Below are 16181 nucleotides of genomic sequence, written 5' to 3'. Positions count from 1 at the left end.
ATGGCGGTGTGCGCGGTGGCTGCTCTGCTGAAGGCACAAGTCAGTTTATCACCTGGAAGTTCAGCATGTCTCCCTGCCAGGGTAAAGCCAAAACACGCTTCCAGTTGTAAATCAGTTCAAACAGACGCGCGCACACACTTCTCATTCCCTGCAACTGGACAGACCTTCCTGAAACCGCTTATTAGATCTGGGAAAATTAGTCCAAGTCCGTATCATATGAGAGCCGTGGGAGAGGTAAGGCAGGATAAAAAATGGAGATTGCTTCACTTTCTCAGATCTTTGGGGGTATCCTTTCTAGCTAGTCATATCTCAAAGCCAGCTAACCTAAATATTTTTGTATCTGTTGGCTTTGGCAAAAGCTCACTGTTGCCTTTTATTAGATATGAAGCAATAGGTGGGATGGAGGGAGCCAATTAATTATTAAAGTGACTTTCACATACTTTGAAAGTCTGCATGTCCTCGAAGCACACTCAATAAAGTTAACAAGGCTAACCGGGGCACTGTATAATGTCTGTGAAGCCTAGATATGCATTTTGTGAACTCCAGGAGATTCTGTTGTATGCTTCCTTAACTCCACATGGACCCAATACACACTTCATAAAGCTCTTTCGTCTCAAAATACAAACCTTACAAGCTCCTTCCTTCCAGTCCTACTCTGAAGTTGCTGTTTTCAATTAGCTTTCCAGCCAGGTCTCCCTCTCTGCCCTCCACGCCACTCCCTTTCACTCTTCATTCACCTTGAGAGCAGAAGGTTTTTACATCCTATGCCCACATAACGTGCTCACCTGCCCATCCGTGAGGACCTGCAGTTATCCTTCCTGTGGTACGTCTGATAGACACGGTAACTATCTCAAGGCACTAACACACTCTTCAAATTCTCAGCACAGCACAATGAGTGCCTATTATACCATGGCTAATATCTAATATCATACTACTACTAAATATAATAGCTACAGCAACTATTTTTGCTAGATATTACTCCTTTAACCCCTCTTCCACACTTTACTTGAGCATATCAGTTTGGATCCACGAGGTCTCCTCCAACAGGCTCCTGGCAGTGAGTATAGATTAGTAATAACCTCGGTGAGACAAAAGTCAGCAGTCAGTAATGGAAAAGAGGTGTCAGTGGTGCTCGAGGCACTCGTTGAAATTAATTAACATAGGCCCTGTTAACAGAACAGGCGTAGGTCCCACACCGTTTTATTTTCACTCTCCAGCCAGTGATACCAATCCTTCGCAGGAGGTCTAGAACCAGGAGTGGAAATACATCTACAATACAATAATCTGCCCGCAGCATTTCCAGTTGTTGATCACACTGTCACCTTGATCAAGTTGAGCAGAACATCTTTTCGGAAGGAATAAACTCCAAAACTATAGGCCAAGGTGATCCAAAGAGTGGACTCCGACACCAAGGGAACAGTAAGTGTATTAACCAAGCTTTGGGGCTCGAGTCTGTAATTTTTATTCACCCAACACTTGTTTTTCAATCAAGGAAACTATTTCCATTCTGCTTCTGTAACAAGATTGGTCTTCATGTAATCGAATGTATAATGAAAATAACAGCTGTATTTAAACTCATGGCAGAAGCCATTAGGCATGGAAGAATTACTCTTTTTCTAGTAAATCATGGCTGTCTAACAAATTTTATACATGGCAGTCCTTGTCCACATGAGGAGCCAAATTGTGCCTTGTTTTATCCCAGTTAAGACGCACTGGTTACTATAGTTTCTGGAACAATTCTTATTCCCCTTATAGCTCAGAATGCAATTTGGGGAAATGAAACAACAGACAGAGGAGACTTCCAGAGCCACGGAGAAATGGCAAGGAGTGAGGAAGGAAAGAAACAACTGTAGAATACTTAATATTTATAATACCTTTCAGGTCTGTCCCTTTTTCTTTATAATGTTTAAACACCCCATTAGCACTTGATCCAAGCACTGCTTCCACAGAAATTATCATCAGTGCCCGTGTTGCCATTTTTTTCCTATTTACAGCTGCAGTCCCATTTTCTTTAGTATTTGGGTATTTTCTGAGCCCCGGCTTGTTAGAAACTAATAACTCTACTGAGACTGTGCAAATTTTATGCCCGTACTGGATAATTACTCCTGGCAGCTAGTCACTACGGAGACCCACCTAGCACAAGCTGCTGGGAAATAATCCCAGCCGTTATGTGAGCAGCACGGCTACAGCCAGGCAGAGAAGAACCAGAGAGGGAACCAAACAAAAACTGAACCAGTCCACACACCAGTCGCTATACTTCATTCTTAGCTGTTAAGTAAAACTCAGAATGATAAGGACTCACAGTGCAACACAGCACGGTGAGCTTTAACCACAGATAGAGGTGGTGTAAAAACACCGAGAGCACCTAGCAAAACACTGGGAATAGCATGCAACAGCACAGGCATTGTTCTTTTCTAGCTTCATTGATTATCCATTGTTTGGAGCCTCGGATTCGTTACAAGCTGGCACTCAACCCTTGGCCAGGAGTTCCTGTGAATACTGGGCTTTTGAGAAGGGCATGCCATGCCCTGGCCGAGCTCTGGGCTGTCATGTGCAGTCTTGAATAGGGCTGCTTTTCAGCCAGCGTGCATAAGCACAGCTACATACCACTACATCTGAGTCGAGGCAATGTCCCAGAGCAGATAACAATGCCCTTTTCAATGCTGCATCTTCCCCTGAGTGGGAATCCTCGCAGCCCCTCTGCAGCCAAGACAAATTTGCCGTTAGCCAGAGAGCCAGGCTTCTGCAAACAAAATTTGTGGTTCTGTTTCTGATGACTCAAGAGTGTTGTTCAGCTCCCACCCATGATGTTCATTGTTTATGTCCCTGGATTTGTTACACAATCAACTACATATGCACTTCATTTCACTCTGTACTAACTGTGAATAGTACTTACTTTTCACAAAATCTCTGCATCGCCATGTACATCGCTGTGTTTACCCCAGGAACCTTCCAGAGTATGATCGGCTTTTCAAGCTTCATCCACTTATTGATCAGCTGGTTGAAAAATTTAAACAGCTGCTCGCTCTTTGCCAAAACATTTCTCATGCAATTTATTTAAGGGAAGAACTGTTTTAAATAGCAGACTCTTCTTTCAGATGTCTCAATACTGTGTCAGATTTTCAAGAACCTTTCTTATATGCTGTCACATATGTTGTTTTAGTACAGACACTGGCAGAGTGCAGAAGTCAGCTCCTTCCTCCCCAACCTTATGCTTTAACTCTAACATAAACCAGTGCAGGACCTCGTTCTCCACACCCTAGGCTTTTAGTATGTCACTACAAAATGAATATATTTTAAATGTGCATTTATTCTACTTCAGGTAACATTATTTCCCATATCAATAAAAGGAAGAATAGCAGAATAGGAGATAGCAAGTAATTCTGGAGCTATGAAAATTAGGAGGCCTGATTCCCAAAATCTCTTCTCCTTATGGATTCTCTGATGTCTAATATAGTGAGTTCATTAGTCTTGCCTTCAGCAGAGGTACTAACAGTTTGTTTTTTTCTTCTCTCCCTGTCTCTCTTTCTATTCTTCTCATCTCTTCTCATCTGCTAAGTTTTGTAATAAGGCAAAATCCTAGGTTCATCTAAGGATTCTCTCTCTAGACAGCAAGAGGAGTGTGAGAGGCAGAGTACATGAAGCGCATGGGAATGCAGAGGTAGCCCTGCCTGCAAAGCAAGGCTCTCGGTTCACAGTGAATTACCTCTCCTGACTTTTTTAATCCGAAATGTTTTAAATTCTCCTCAGGGCAGATGGCCCCTGGGCCCCTCTCCCTGAACCCTGTCAGTGGCATGGCGAGGAGCTTTGCTGCCCTCAGCAGCGATGCAAAGGGCCAAGCCCCCTTCCAGAGGCACCCTCCATGCACTGCAGCTGTGACTTGGGAGCCTGCAGGACAAGGACCCGAACACGAGGGGCTCAGCATGGCCTGGGTACGTGGCTCTGGGCCAGACTCACCACCACGCAGGCAGCCACCAGGCGCTGGGAGCTCTGGAAGAACAAGGTGCTAGCGCTGGGCAAGCTTCTCTTCGGACAACTTCATCAGGAAGACACGGAGCTATGCAGATCAATACGTATGTCGTGACGGCACACAGCATGGCAAAGAGCAGCTTAGGAATGAAGGACAAGTGCTTAAAAGTGCACGTGGTAAAGACAGAGTAGATATTGAGGAATGATTTCTGGAACATTCTTAGCAATGAGTTAGAGGAAAAGCCATTGTTCTTCAGCTCCGTCCACACTGTAAAGATACACTGGGATTTCTCTCTGACATCAAACTCTCAGGATAGCAACAGCCACAAGTAAAATTTTATCCCATCTCTGGGTGGGAAGAATTTGTCTGTCCCTGGGCAGCCAACGGCCTGACCTTGACTGTTCGTGTCTGCATTACATCTTGGCAGGACCGCAGCCCACAATACACCTGGCAAGAGGCCTTCAGCACTTGGAAGCTCCCACTAGAACAAGATGTTGCATTTTATACAATTATATGAAGCTGTTAACATATAAGAGAAGCTGCTACAATCAGCAACTGGTCCTCTTGTCTCTGCTTTCTTTGTCCTACCCATTCTGGACTGGTCCCCTTATCCACTGCTGATTGCAGTTTCAGCCTTTGGTTCTTAACTTCAGGTTGTTCAGTGGGCTGGGTTATCTGAAAGAACATCTACACCTCCAGGGAAAGACGGTGGCTGAGAACTACTCTCCTGTGCACGGCAGTACTGCCTGCGGTAAGAGCAGCACGTCTGACCCGAGACTGGACTGGCCTCCCCCGAGAAAGAAACTTCCCACCTTGTGCTTCGAGCACCAACTGCATTTCTCAGGCTTTGTCTTCCCTGAAAGGCAAACACATAGGTACATACAGCTTCTCAAACCAAACCAAACTACATGCATAAGAGAAGTTATTAAAAGAGAATTCGCCCTGAAGATCCTCTCACTCTTCCTGAGCCTTTGCTTGTGGAAGACGGGTGAGCAATCACCTTCATGTTGATGGCAGCAGCCCTGTAAATACACCGGCGGAAGGCTCTCAGATGCTGACCATTAGCTTTGTAGCACACCACGTGCTCGGCAGAACAGAAATCCCAAGCTAATACTGAGTGCTTTTCCCCAAAGCACTCAGCTTTCCCCTCCAGGAGCTCACACCTGAGCACCACTCACACAGCGACGTCGCGGAGGCGCATTCAGGGAAAAGGCATCCAAATAAGCCTGCCCAACACTTCAGACCCCTTATAGCAAACCCTGGCAAATTGTTTTTGAACTGGAATACAATGTACCCAGCCTAGACAGGTTTGCTTTTGCTGTAACCTTGGTGTGCTCATTTCCATGTAAATACACAGAAGGTTCTTCACCTTGGAGCTATTCCGCAGGGTTTTCATATCTGGGATGGAGGCATACAGCGAAAGCTCTGGGTGTGCTTGTAAACCATCCGTGCTAAATGATTTCTGCAAACCTCAGACACGCCGAGGGAAACCGAGAACAAAACAAAATGATCTTATTGGGGTGTGCAAGCTTACTTCTGCAAATCCCTACGGAGCAACAACTTTTGGAGGGCCTGGCAGCTTCAGCATGTGCAAAGACTGTGTGTAACACGCTGGCTGTGGCTGAGGGCTTCAAAGTCCTAGCTGGAGGCAGCTCCCCTGGGAAAACTCTGGCCATCGTGTCAGCTGCAGCAGGTTACCTGTAGCCACCATGCATTGGTCAGAGATAACTTCAAGGCAGAAGGATGGGGAGGAGGCAACCCAGGTCTTCCTCCAACAAAGCACTTAAGCATACACTTACGGGTGTCAGCATCCCAGCTGAAGACAGTGGGACACATTTCAAGTTATCTACGTATTCCAGAATTTTACCCAAGTTCAAAAGCAAATAAAAAATGAACACACGGCAGGTAAAAAAAACTATATCCGTATAAATGGCACAACAGTCATACCTTCCACTGAAATAAGAAATAATTCAGTTAATTCAGCAATGTTCCTTTTGGACAGTGACAAAAAGTACTTTTTTTAGAGCACATATGATCTGACCCACTTCCGTTTAGGTGGAAGCTCTCTTTTTACCTCTGACGGAAACGGAGCTGAATGACAAAATGTAAGGCTCTTTGTAATTCAAGAGTGATCCTAAAAAGCACACCCGGCCAGTGGAATCATGAGATTTTGTAAAATCTTAGTATTTAGATATTGATAGGCATTCACGTGTCGGGAAATCAAGCTTGCACGTTCTTTACAATTTCCACATGGAGCACTTCCACTTCTAGCATGCACCAGGGTGCCTAAGGCATTTGTTTAAAGGTCAACCACACAACGGTACTGTTATTTCAGCCCATTTAGAAAGTTCCTAGCAAATGATGGTTCCAGCAATTTAGGGGGGGTTGTTTTATGGCTGTAAATATTTTTTTCACGATACTGTTGGATTTTACTGCGCCTTTAATGTGTTTTCCTCTTCTGATCATATTTCTAGTGCCACTATTTTACCAGATACCTGAAATACTTTTGCACTACTAAGAGGTACCGGTTGCCCTGGGACAGCATCCAGAAAAGATACATACACATTTAGGGAGGTTTGAAATATCAAAGCACTTCCCAAAAATACAAGCTAAAGTCATTGCAAGCACTTTGGCAACAGCAAGCTTGGAGAAGCTGATATTGAATTTAAACAAAAAAAAAAAATGAAGGTGGGGGAGAATTTATCACCGTACTTTTGCATGGCTACAGCTGTGGGGAAAAATGCAGCACTTTTCTTTCTACGTCCAAAAAAATCAGGCAAATGCAAAATAAAACAGAGCAACACTGTTAATTATTGTTAATTGCAATACTGCAGGATGTTAATTAGCCATACCATTGATAATCAGGCCTTCCCTAGTATTCATTCACCTTCAGTCACACATTGTTTGCCTTCCTCATGTCCGCGACCGGTACAACATTAGACAGGCTGTGTGGCACATCCGAAAGTAGCATGGATTTCTGCTGATGGCAGGGTTTTTAAACGCTCAAGGCACTGGCACAACCAACTCGCGTGAACGGCAACCTTGGCTCTCCATTTTAATTACGGGGAAATAATGCATGTTCGATTCCGTCAAGGAGCGTGGTGCAAGGGAAGGGATCTGAGGAACAATCGCCGACACGCAGCCCGTTCAGCTCTGTACAGTGCCATGCAGTGACGACAGAATGAAATATTCAGAACCTCGGGGGAGACGAAATTCTGCGTGCATCTACCACGATAGGAAAAGCACCAGGTATCGCTTTCAGAACAGAACCCCCCCGGATCCACCTTCCTGAGCTGTACAGGCCCTGCTCGAGCGATCGGGCTTGGATACTCTCCGTGCCTTATAACAATAGGCTGGATTTTACCGAGCAGTGACAAACCTAAAAGTGGACGAGGTGAACGCCACGAACCTGGGGGTCTCCGGCTACAGAGAGCGTTTTTCCAAAATGCCCAGCGTTTCGGAGGACGGTGGCAACTCCGGCCATGCGGACGCGTGGCGTGCCACCGCCGCTGCATGAATTTATTGCATCGCTGCTTTGCATTCCTTCATTGTGCCACCCCTCGCAACAGCACAAAACTCGAGGAAAACTAGTTGAAGAAACGCGGCTGGAACCCAGCAAGCTGCAAGGCTTCTTTTTGGCTGCTTGCAATCCTTCTCCCCGGGTTGAGAACCTATTTCGGGGCACTCACCCTCCCGGGGAGGACCGCTGGGCTTTCAGCACGCCCCGCTTTTGGGCAGGCGGCGCCGGCGGATCGCGCCTCGCCACCGCCCGACTATCGCGACACGGCCACGCCACGACTCTCCCCTCCTCGCCCTGAGGGGGCTTCCCAGGCTCCGCTCACCGCCGAGATCCCACCGGGATGCCTGAAGGGCACCGCAGGGGGGTGCCCGCAGACAAAAGCGCCCGGTGGCAGCGCTCGGCGCTTTTGTCTGCGGGCACCCCCCTGCCCTCGGCGGCGCCCCCTGCCCAACCAAGCCCCCCTCCGGCCCCGGGGGCGGCTCCCCCAGCCCCAATTCTCTCCCCTCGTTCCCGTGCCCACGGCGGGGCGACGATGACACAGCAGGCCCTCGGAGCCGATGGCGAGGGGGGCGAGGGGCACGGGGAGGGGGGGAAGAAGGAGCGAGCCAAACTTCCTCGGCGGCCGCCCCCCCCCCCCCCCCCAAAGCCCGGCGCCTCCCCGCCCCGCCGCCCCCGTGTCCTCAGCCAACCTCCGGCGCCTCGCTGCACAAAGGGCGGCCCCGGGGGCGCCGGGGGGTGTCGCGGAGGGGAGCTCACCTACCTTCTTGTCGTCCTTGTCGCCGCCGTGCCGCCGCTCCGGGGGCCCGCTGTCGGCGGCGGCGGAGGGGCCCGTGTCGGCGCCGGGCTGCCCATCGCGGGGCGGCGGGCGCTGGTGCGGGCAGGCGGCTGAGCCCGCCGCCGGGGGGATGGGCTCCGGGCACGGAGAAACTCCCTTAACATCCATCTCCATCTTCCAGCTCACTGCGTGGCGAGACAAAAGCAGGCGAACACTTTCCACACCACCCCGCGTCTCTCTCTCTCTCTCTCTCTCTCTCTTTGGCTTTTCTCCGTTCGCTCTCTCTTTTTTTTTTTTTTTTTTTTTTTTTTTTCTTTCTTTCTTTCTTTCTCTCCCCCCCTCCTCACACACACACACACACACACACAGCACCTCAGGAGGCCGTGACACGCATGGCTCCGGCCGCCTCCGCCGCACCGAGCCGGCGGCTGCAAAGCCTCCCTTAGGTCCTCCACACTTTTGTGCGAGCCTCTGTGTGTGTGTGTGTGGCTGTGTGTGCGGCTGTGTGTGTGTGTGTGTGTGTATGGCTGTGCCCTCGCTCCGACGGCCCCCAGCCGCCCCCCCCCGGCACGGCCAGGCGCTCACCCAGCCGCTCTCTCGCCCCCCTGGCAGCCCCCGGCCGTGCCCCTGCCCCTGCCCCCGGCCCGGCCGAGCCCCCGGGGCCGCGGCCCCGCGCACCAAGTTCGCGGCAGGCGGCGGGGGCCGGCCCGGGGGTGGGGGCGAGGGGCAGCCGCCGGGGCCGGGCGGGGAGCTCCTGACCAAAACCCGGTCATGTCAAGGAAAAAGTTAACCCCCCCCCCCTCCTTTTCCTTTCCTTTCCTTTCCCTCCCCTCCCCCTGCCCACGGCCCAGGCAAGCGCAATACAGCAAAGCGAAACGAGCGGTTTCCGACCTGTGCGAGGTGCCGGCGGCGAGAAGAGCCGAGCATTGAGCCGGTTGTTGCCTTTATTTTATTTTATTTTCCCCCTTCTTTCCCCGGTCCCCCCCCCCCCCCCCTCCCCTCACAGCTCCCCCCCGGCACCAGCCGCTATGGCAAATGGGGGCTGCTCGGAGCGGTTGTGTGGGACTGGAGCTCCCTCTCGCTCAGGCTGCCGGCGCCACGCAGCACTGCACAAGGAGAGCCGGGCTGAGGAGGAAAACAAGAGCGTATTCAGGCAGGAAAGCTACAGCAGGACCAGCTCTCCCCAAAAAATAAAAGAGAAAGCCAAAAAAAAAAATAAAAAAAAATCGCGTGGAAGCTGTTAAATCGGTCGTGACCGCAGCGCGCACGCGATGACTTCGTTCCTCGTGTTCGCATCCTTCTCAGCCTGAAGTTGGACATGGTAGGGAAAAATGCAATCTCATTAGGAGTGTTTAACAGCAAACCCAGAACCGCCTCGGTGGTGCCTGAGCCAAGGCACCGCTCCAGCTACTCCCCTCTTCATTGGGAGCAAGTGCACGCCGAGCGCGGAGCAGATCGCTCTTAAATCAGGGCACCACCAGGTGACCAACCCGCTCTCCTAAATATATCGGCACATTGTCCTGGGAGCAGCTGCTCCAAAAGTTCATTGGAAACCTCCACAGACAGGCTGCAGCACCAGGATACACCTCCGCCCCGTATCTGCCCTATCTGAGCAGGCACTGACCTCTGCAGCCACAACTCCTCGCTCCGCAGGCACTGGGCCACCTCCTCAGGAGCTGTGTTACACCGGCACAGAATCTGTCCCCGGGTGTGTTGGTACGTGGGTGACCCTCAGGTGTTGCAGGATGCCCACGTGCTCTTCGCCTTGGCTTCCATTATTCCCCATCAGGATTGTTACTGGGGGAACCTGAACACGTCTCCTTGCAACAAGGTGCTTGGACAAAGGGCAAGAGCTAATCTCGCAATGGAGAAAAAAATGTCTTTGTCACAAATCTAAGCTGTGTATTAAAACTGCACATCTCTAAAGATCCTGTTTCTATTCTTAAAGCACATCGAGTACTCATGGGCCCTACTGTCTTCCCAGATTGGTGCAAACACGGAGCATTCCTACTGAAACTGTCAGCATCAATGTTTAAAGCTGAGGTACATAATAAGACAATCGAGCCCTGAATATTGCAGTTCGTAGTCAAATACTACTTACAATCACTTATTTATAATCATTAAAATATAGCCTACATTTTGGGGCGTGAGGATTTAAAGATCCTGGACACCCACAGAGCTTTAGCCTTGTTCCCAAAGAGCAGTCGTGCATGCTGGGGGGCCTGGCCACATGGCCGTGCTGGCCGCAGAACACGTGCAAGGAAGGAATTTGCTGTAGAGTTGCCCAAAGTGAAGCTGCGAGCCCACGTGGGTGGCAAGTTACCCCAGTGCCCGTCAGCCTCTGCAGTTGCCACCTCCCTCCATGCACAACAGGGCCAGCAACGCACACAGGGAACCAAAGTCTGGGCTCGAGAGCTTTTCCAGGTTGGGCCAAAGCACTTCCAGTAGCACAGGCTGAAAACGGTGAGGTAGAAGTAAAAATAAAATATCATTCATCCAGGTGCTGCAGCATGCTCTTCCAGGATTACTAATAAATGACATAGAAACCTTCCCGCGATGGGTGATACTAAATAATGCTGTTAGGAAACGGCAATTCCCCATCTACCGTCTTCAGATCTCTAAAGGAAAATTCAAAGCAAACCCAAACCATCTAAAAATAGAGGGAAGCTAACCCAAATACAAACATTTCGCCATGTGCTCTGAAGCTTACTGGGGCTGGACATTGGCAGGGAACCAAGGAAAACTAATTCCAGAGGTGGGGGCCCTTGACTCAGACCGCTCTGCTTCTAATCCTAGAAAGTTTAACCCCCAAAGCCAACAGAAGCTTCTCAGATGGTCTGAGTGAACATGTTCATGCATAAGAAGAGAAGGGCAGGTCCTAGACTGTACGAAAGTCAGTACAAAGATCCGTACTTGGCTTTTGAATTCAAACATTTCCTTCCTCTCTTCTTTTTGTCCTTTTATTTTCCCCATCTTTCCTTTTTCTACTGGAAAAGGTTTAGCATGCCACTGCGAAAATAAAATCATTACAAACAATTATTACAAATACCGCAGTGTTCCCAGCTGTTCTCTGCACAACCCAGGTTTCTGCCCAGCTGCTATTATTTAGTGGATTTCAAGAGAATCCTAAGTAGAACATATTTTCTCAGACTAAGATAAGGGTCTGAAAAATCACCACAAACTTCCATGAGAGAAATGATGGTCTTCTGGACAAATGTACTATGGGAAACAAACAGGAACTACAAATCTAGGAGCACTAACAGATTGGACAGGAAAACAAAACCTGAACTAGCAGGCTGAGGAGATAAGAGAAATAACCTCCTTCCACACCACTAAGTGGTCCTTCTGACGAGTATCAGGTTCCTTGGGTCCAAGCAGAAGCAACCGAGCTTTCAGCCTGATTTATTTTTGGTAAGCGCTGAGAGAAGAGTGGTACCACAGACCCTAGTGATGCAACAAACCACAGCGCTGAACAGTTAAGCAGTATTGCATAATGCAAAGTTCTCCGTACCTTCAGTACGTATGTCAAGCTGCAAACATAACTCTACAGAGTAATATTGGCAGCTGAGGTGGACAAATGGCACCCCAGAGTCCTGCACCAGGAGTCAGCAATCCTGGAAGCCAACACAGTGAAAAGCAGAACCCAGGGACTCACCGGAGGACAAGTCAACCCACCCCTGCAAGGCTGCTTGTGTAAGAAAGCAATATTGTGTTCAGTGCTCTCCAGATGTGCTGACAGATCAAAAAAAAAAAAAAAAAAACAAACCAAACCAAACCAAAAAAAAAAATAGCATGGATGTTTCATCTCATTCACTGTGGTAAAACAGCACATATTTTCAATTCTATATAGAATAACAAACTACGTTACTGACTATGGACTGTCTATAACCATACACAACATGCATTAAGAGTTTCTGAGCCCAGGCCTATTGTTCATTTTTCAAGAGAAATGGCATTAAAATATTGCTGGTGAAATCAATACTACAATTCATTAGCACATGCTCCATGTTCCTGCATATTTTGCAGCTGTGTGTTGTGCTATAAAACAGGTGTAGGTGACTAAATGGATTCCAGAGAAACTGGAATTTTAAAACACAAAAGCCAAACCTTTCAGGAACAATGACATCCTTCTTGTCTCAAAAACTGAAAATCTGGGAGTGATGAGACTATGAATTTAATTACAGGCCGAGAATCAGGAAGACTCGATGGAAAGGGGCAAAGATTTCTTCTAGAACCCGGTGCCATTGCTCCATTCTTGTTCGTGGTTATGATCAGACGATAGTACAGTGTTCTGTGCAGGCCACCTGGCAGGGGAATCCTCTGTAGTCCTAATTAATAAGGCCAGAAACGATGAGAAGACATACACAATTCAATGATTTGCCTAAGATCACAGAGTACTCAGATTAAGAAGTTTCTATGTCCTTTCCATGGTCTCTTCTTTTGGTCATTTATCATTTGTTTCATTTAGCAATTTCTTTATCACTTTCTTATGAGCAGTTTTAAGATAACTGCTCAGAAATGAACTAAATTATTTATTGATGTTTATTTGCATAATGTTTCTTGTTCAAAGAGATTTTCATGTCTTTTTCAAGCACATTTATGTTACTGTGGATAAACTGTAAACGTTGTATGTCAAATGTACAAAAATGGCGACTACAAGTTGGTAGGATATATGTGATTTTGTATAAAAATACAGCTATGATTGTATGAGATGCAGCATTTGCCTTTCTGCTGCTTCACCTATCTGTTGGTTCAGGATTCACCTACCCACTGCATTCAGCATTTGAATAATTTTGACCTTTTACCACCCGTAGACAATTCAAATCAAAGGTTTCCTGTTGTCAACGCAAGCTCCTTGGGGCCTCACTCAACACCGTATCTGTCAACTTGCATTCCAAGCTATTTCGTTTCTTGCTTGGGAGTTGCAAACAGAGTTGCTTTCTCATGAAGACTCTGACCTTATCGATAATTCCCTCTGTACTATACATTTCAAAGTGGCTGACACAGATGTTCATTGAGTCATTTTCCCACCCATCGATCTCCGCGTCTGTTCTCTGAGGTGCTTTACTGCACGGATGCAAACCTGGGAGCTCCTGGAGCTTTGGAGATCTCTCTGTGCAGGTATTTTGTGTCTCAGAAAGTCTATAATTGTATGCGCGTAGGAAATGCTACCCTAAAATAATTCTGTTGCATGGGGATGTAAAGACATGCTGTGGATATGCTTAGAGAGTAAAAGCTGAAAATACTATTTGAATTCCACTATTCTCAACACAGCCCGATAGGAAAATGGATACATTACAAACTGCGTTTTCAAAAGCATCTCGCCTTCTAGCTTTCCACCCCCAAATTTGATAGTATCAATTCTCCCCTGCATTCGAACATTTTTACTCAAAAGTGCTGAAGCCACAAAGAACAGCTGCACAACTCAAGCCTTGAGTGACATTTTTTTTTTTTTTTTTTGAGCCTTTTAAAGACTTATCTCCATTCCTTTTTTTGGAACAAAAAATCCTGTAGCCCCTGGGAGGTCTCCTGAGCTCCTACAGCTCCTTTTCTAGAAAGCCAAAACAGAATTGATAAACTTCACGACTTTTAAACATGAACACAGCTCCTCGCAGTTTATATTCTGTGTAACTGACAGACAAAACCATTCTGGCCATAGCCAGGATTTCATTCCTCCTGCACTCACTTTCCACAAGATTGTCACGATTTTAACACCTAAGTATCTGCTCTGCAGGGTGTGCGCAAGGCATCATTCCGCTCAAAATTGCTGTGTGAGGTGGAAGAAGCAGCAACTGTTTCTGCTGCATTTTCCAAGAGTTGGCCTGGGCTTGCAGTCAGGACATGGCTGGGTGGACCAGAAGGACTAACCAAGATGTCTCAAAGGAGGGAAATGCAGCTCCGAGGCAAACGGGAGAAATTTGTACAAGCATCTGTATTTTCACTGGGCGATGCCGCAGTCTTCTCAGTTCCTGTGGCATGCCTGGATCCGTGCCAATTTGAATAATTTCACCTAGTTTTCAGTCTTTTGAAAAGGAAAATATCCACTGAGTTCAATTCATTTAGGAAACAGGGGGAAAGGTACTTAATCACTATAATCAAATGTTAGAAACAAATAACCAAAAGGGAGATGCATTAAACCAAGGAAGAAATGAATGGGCTCATATTATTTCTTGATGGAGGTCAAATCATCATTGACAGAGATTAAACCTTCGGGAACAAAGGCAGGAAAATGCTCTGCAAGGGATACAACAACATCCCCATGGGCAGGCTGGGCTTGGTGGGGATGGACTGGTCCACAGGAGCTCAGAGTGCCACTGGTGGGGGAAGACAGAGACTGCAAGGACCAGGTGTGGGTTTGGCCCTTTGAATTGAAGCTTTTCTGCTTCACCAGCTGTCCTGAAGTGCACACACACAGCTCAGCTGTGTTCAGTGCCGAGATTTGTGTAGGAACTTGTGCTGGTCCTTGCAGCGCCAACTCCTGTCCAGTTTTCCATGCCATCAAGTATTTCTACACCTTATTTCTGATACACCCGGTGGGGTCCTAGAGAAACAGCCTCAGAGCTGGGACCTGCCATGGGCTAAGGACAATGCCAGGTGGTTAGCTCCACTTATCTCTTTCTTCTTTTTTCTTTTTTTTTCTTTTTTTTTTCTGGCTTTCCCAATCTCTTATTCTCACCACTTCTGCCTCTTGTAGGAGAGAGAAGCATAAGGGCTCAATGTGCTAATAGCATCTTCTTTTTTTGTAGCATACATATGCAAACACGGTTTTGAGCTGGGGTGATGGGTTTTGTTTAAAACTGTCAAAACCGAAGTCTGGGGAATCTTCTTGATGATGAAAATACATGAGTAATCCATTTGGTAATATCTGTGTAAACGATATGCACGAGAACACTTTCTTAAAATGTCTCTTCTTTTAATTTTTAAATCAATACATACTGCTCAATTTGACTCCTTTTTCCAACTTCTGCTTGTTCTCTGGCCCTGCTGACGCATGCCCCATCCTGTCCTTGTTCCTTCTTTAGACTGGAAATATATTTAAATTCACCAAATTTCTTAGATAAAAAAAGTAAGTATGCTTAAGCATAAATTAAAGAAATAAGATATGCTTAAGCATAAATAAGACCAAACATCATTCATTACACCTTGTTAAGACTAAAAAATGACAACAAATATGTACATGATTAATTACTCTTCTACTTGACTGCTGGGACATGAATTTAGGGTCTTAAAGTTTTGTTGACTATATTCAGGTCATCATTTGCAAGTGGCTGAATCCCATGAGTTGGCTATGTATATTTAAACAGTATTGTTTTCACCACGTTAATTAATCTTTAGCTTTGCTGTCTTTGCCTAGGTTAAACCTCGAGATGAGGATTACAAGGTGGAATGAAGAACTGGGCTTTGAAAGAGAAAAAAGTGTTTCTGAACTTTCCCTTTCCAAACTAATTTAAAATTCCATGAATAATTGCAATATATGTGTATTTTGGAGCTATCAATGTCTACTTAATTATAAAGGGCACATTTCCACTATTTCTGTTTTTGCAAAATTCTATAGAAAAAAATAGCAGAAATTTTAAAGAGACATTTGCTGAGTGGGATATCGTATATTTTCCAAAAGCAACATACGAAATATATTTTTGTTTAATTTTTCTACCCACAACTGTAGTTAAAAACAGACATTTGAATGACTGTATATGAAGCAAATTAATTAGGCTACATGAGAAGACTGTAAGATGCAAAAACCCAGGAAACTGATGAAAGTGAAAACCCTTCAAATGGTTTTCTGACTTTGAATGGCAAACTCAAGATAGATGAAAGAGCAATGCATCAAAAAGAACATTCTTTTGTTCCTTGAAAGAATAGGTTATTGTACTACTTGTATTTCTTGGACACCATCACTGAGTGCTGCACTTGCA

The 16181-nt window shown here is 46.7% G+C and overlaps 1 protein-coding gene across 4 annotated transcripts in view; it reads right to left on the bottom strand.

Annotated features, from left to right (window-relative positions):
- LOC311432293 (uncharacterized protein) overlaps positions 1-8798 on the bottom strand; it is a 239213-nt gene extending 230415 nt beyond the window's left edge. For all 4 annotated transcript variants that reach the window (XM_084510556.1, XM_084510555.1, XM_084510557.1 and 1 more), the window contains exon 1: positions 8251-8798. In XM_084510556.1, the coding sequence (XP_084366682.1) occupies positions 8251-8439 (189 nt within the window). In that variant the 5' untranslated portion in view covers positions 8440-8798. The remainder of the gene's footprint in view (positions 1-8250) is intronic.
- Positions 8799-16181: the final 7383 nt, after the last annotated feature.

Source organism: Aythya ferina, assembly GCF_964211825.1.
Source record: "Aythya ferina genome assembly, chromosome: 2".
Lineage (NCBI taxonomy): Eukaryota > Metazoa > Chordata > Aves > Anseriformes > Anatidae > Aythya > Aythya ferina.
Note: the sequence above shows the minus strand (reverse complement) of the source record. Positions and strands in the feature narration are given on the sequence as shown.